Raw genomic sequence first — 2,169 nt, forward strand, 5'->3', positions numbered from 1 at the left:
CGCAGACAGACAGCATTGCTGAAGTTCATTTTTAGCTCCAACAATATTCGTGCCCTGATCTGATCTGAGTTGACGGACTGGGCCACGTCTTCCTATGAAGCGCCGATATGCATTAATGAATGAATCAGTTTCCAATGTATTTGCTGTTTCTAAATGGATTGCTCTTGAAGCCATACAAGTAAACAAAACACCATATCTATTGATCTCTTTGCGACCTTCTTTGACAAAGAATGGTCCAAAGTAATCTACCCCACAGCATGTAAATGGGGGTGCAGGTTCAAGTCTTTCTGGTGGCAAATCAGACATTTTCTGTTCTTGAAATTTGCCTCTCAATTTTTTTACATATGACACATTTTGAAATATGTCTACCTACCACTGATGAACCTCCAATGATCCAATAACCAGATGCCCTTAACTCATTCAATGTTATTCCTCTTCCTTGGTGAAGAACTTTCCGGTGGTAATAACACACTATCATTTCTGTTATATGCGAGTCCTTTGGCAGAATTGCTGGATGTTTATTGCTTGCAGCAAATTCTGCATGTCTCATTCTGCCACCTACCCTTAAGATGTTATTTTTATCTATGAAGGGATCAAGTGAGTAAATGCAACTTACTTTCCTTAAAGTTTTGTTTCTTTTACTGACATCTTCATTGTCGTTTGCACATTGTAAATCTTGTTTCACCTTTTGGAAAGCTTCAGTTTGGACTTGTCTTATGATTTCACTTTCAGCTTCCACAAGTTCTGTTACACTAGGTGGAGTGTATTTGGATTCTTTGTTTTTAGCCAGTTCTTCCTTGACTGTTCTCCCAGGTTTCTTGAATCTACGCTGAAGGCGTAAACATAGTGCAACAGCCTTCTTTGCCCTGTGCCAATCAGAAAAATATTCAAGTCTTGGAAGAATAGAAGTGTTCTCTTTGGTTTGGATCTTATATGACGAAATTCTCTTGACCTCTGGATCATTTTCTTGAACATTTACATTTACAAATGGTAGATTAGCATCATAGTCAAGTTCCCAGAGGAATTTTGGTCCATTCCACCATAGAGAATGTTCAATCAGTTCCTTTACATATAATCCTCGTGAAGCGGGATCAGCAGGATTTTGAGCTGACTCTACATATTTCCATTGTTCTGTAGAGGAGTGGTCTTTAATAAGCTGCACTCGGTTAGCAACAAACACATGGAATCTCTTTGCTTCGTTTGAAATGTAGCCAAGTACAACTTTGCTATGTCCAAAAGAATTCCTTTATTTCCTGGTAACATAACTCTTTCTTTAACATAAAACTAATTCGAACGGCTACTACTGCAGCTGTTAGTTCTAACCTAGGAACAGTTATAGGCTTCAGTGGTGTCACTCTAGACTTTGACATAACAAGTGCACAATGAACTTGTCCCTCCTCACTTACTTGCCTTAGATAAGAGCACTGTCCATAACCATTCTGGCTAGCATCAGAGAAATGATGCAGTTCAATTGATTTGACCTTTCTAAATTCTTCAGGCTTGTAACATCTAGGAATCTTTAACTCTTTTAACTTGATCAAATCATCTCTCCATCTTCTCCATTGTTGCTTCAAGTCATCTGATATGTCATCATCCCAGTCTACTCCATCTTGACACAAGGTTTGAAGTATTCTTTTACCAATCAATATAAAGGGTGAGACCATACCCATTGGATCAAAAACAGAACTCACTGTTGACAATATACATCTTCTAGTTATTGGTTTGTCATTAATACTAATTCTGAACTAGAATGTATCTGATTCTATGCACCATTCTACTCCTAAAGTTCACTCTATTGGCAAGGCTTCACTAGAGAGGTCTAAGTTCTTTAAACTTTTAGCCTTTTCTTCTAAGCTTATTGCTTCTAGAACTTCTTTCTTATTTGACAAGAACTTGTGCAATTTGAAGCCACCCTTAGAGCATAATGCTTTACTATTTCTGATTAAAGCTATGGCTTCTGCTGTTGTAGGTAAAGATGTTAACCCATCATCTACATAAAATTCATTTTTAACAAAGGAGGCAGCTTCTATTCCACATTGCCATGCATAATCTTCAGCAGTAGCTTTCAATGCAAAATTTGCTATACTTGGAGAAGACGTAGCCCCAAATAAATGAACTGTCATTCTATATTCTTTGATTGTTGAAATTTGGACCCTGGTATGGTGCCTC

The 2,169-nt window shown here is 37.7% G+C and overlaps 2 protein-coding genes across 2 annotated transcripts; both read right to left on the bottom strand.

Moving 5' to 3' along the window:
- Positions 1-245: 245 nt before the first annotated feature.
- On the bottom strand, positions 246-1,670 carry LOC119594502. The gene is made up of 3 exons (XM_037943532.1): positions 1,324-1,670; positions 374-1,226; positions 246-287 (listed from the first exon to the last, which is right to left on the bottom strand). Exons 1-3 carry the CDS (start codon positions 1,668-1,670, stop codon positions 246-248), a joined length of 1,242 nt encoding a protein of 413 aa, XP_037799460.1.
- Positions 1,671-1,787: 117 nt separating this feature from the next.
- LOC119594503 lies at positions 1,788-2,123 on the bottom strand. The gene has a single exon (XM_037943533.1). It carries the CDS (start codon positions 2,121-2,123, stop codon positions 1,788-1,790), a length of 336 nt encoding a protein of 111 aa, XP_037799461.1.
- Positions 2,124-2,169: the final 46 nt, after the last annotated feature.

The sequence above is a fragment of the Penaeus monodon genome, chromosome 34 (assembly GCF_015228065.2).
Source record: "Penaeus monodon isolate SGIC_2016 chromosome 34, NSTDA_Pmon_1, whole genome shotgun sequence".
NCBI classification, from domain to species: Eukaryota; Metazoa; Arthropoda; class Malacostraca; order Decapoda; family Penaeidae; genus Penaeus; species Penaeus monodon.

Bases quoted from the DNA above. Each gene is read 5' to 3' on its own strand.
- LOC119594503 (XM_037943533.1), bottom strand. From the start codon at position 2,123: ATGACAGTTCATTTATTTGGGGCTACGTCTTCTCCAAGTATAGCAAAT.
- LOC119594502 (XM_037943532.1), bottom strand. From the start codon at position 1,670: ATGGGTATGGTCTCACCCTTTATATTGATTGGTAAAAGAATACTTCAA. The intron at 1,227-1,323 runs GTTAGAACTAAC...TTTTGGACATAG, and splicing joins AAGCCTATAACTGTTCCTAG to CAAAGTTGTACTTGGCTACA. The intron at 288-373 runs GTAGGTAGACAT...ATTTGCCACCAG, and splicing joins TCATTGGAGGTTCATCAGTG to AAAGACTTGAACCTGCACCC.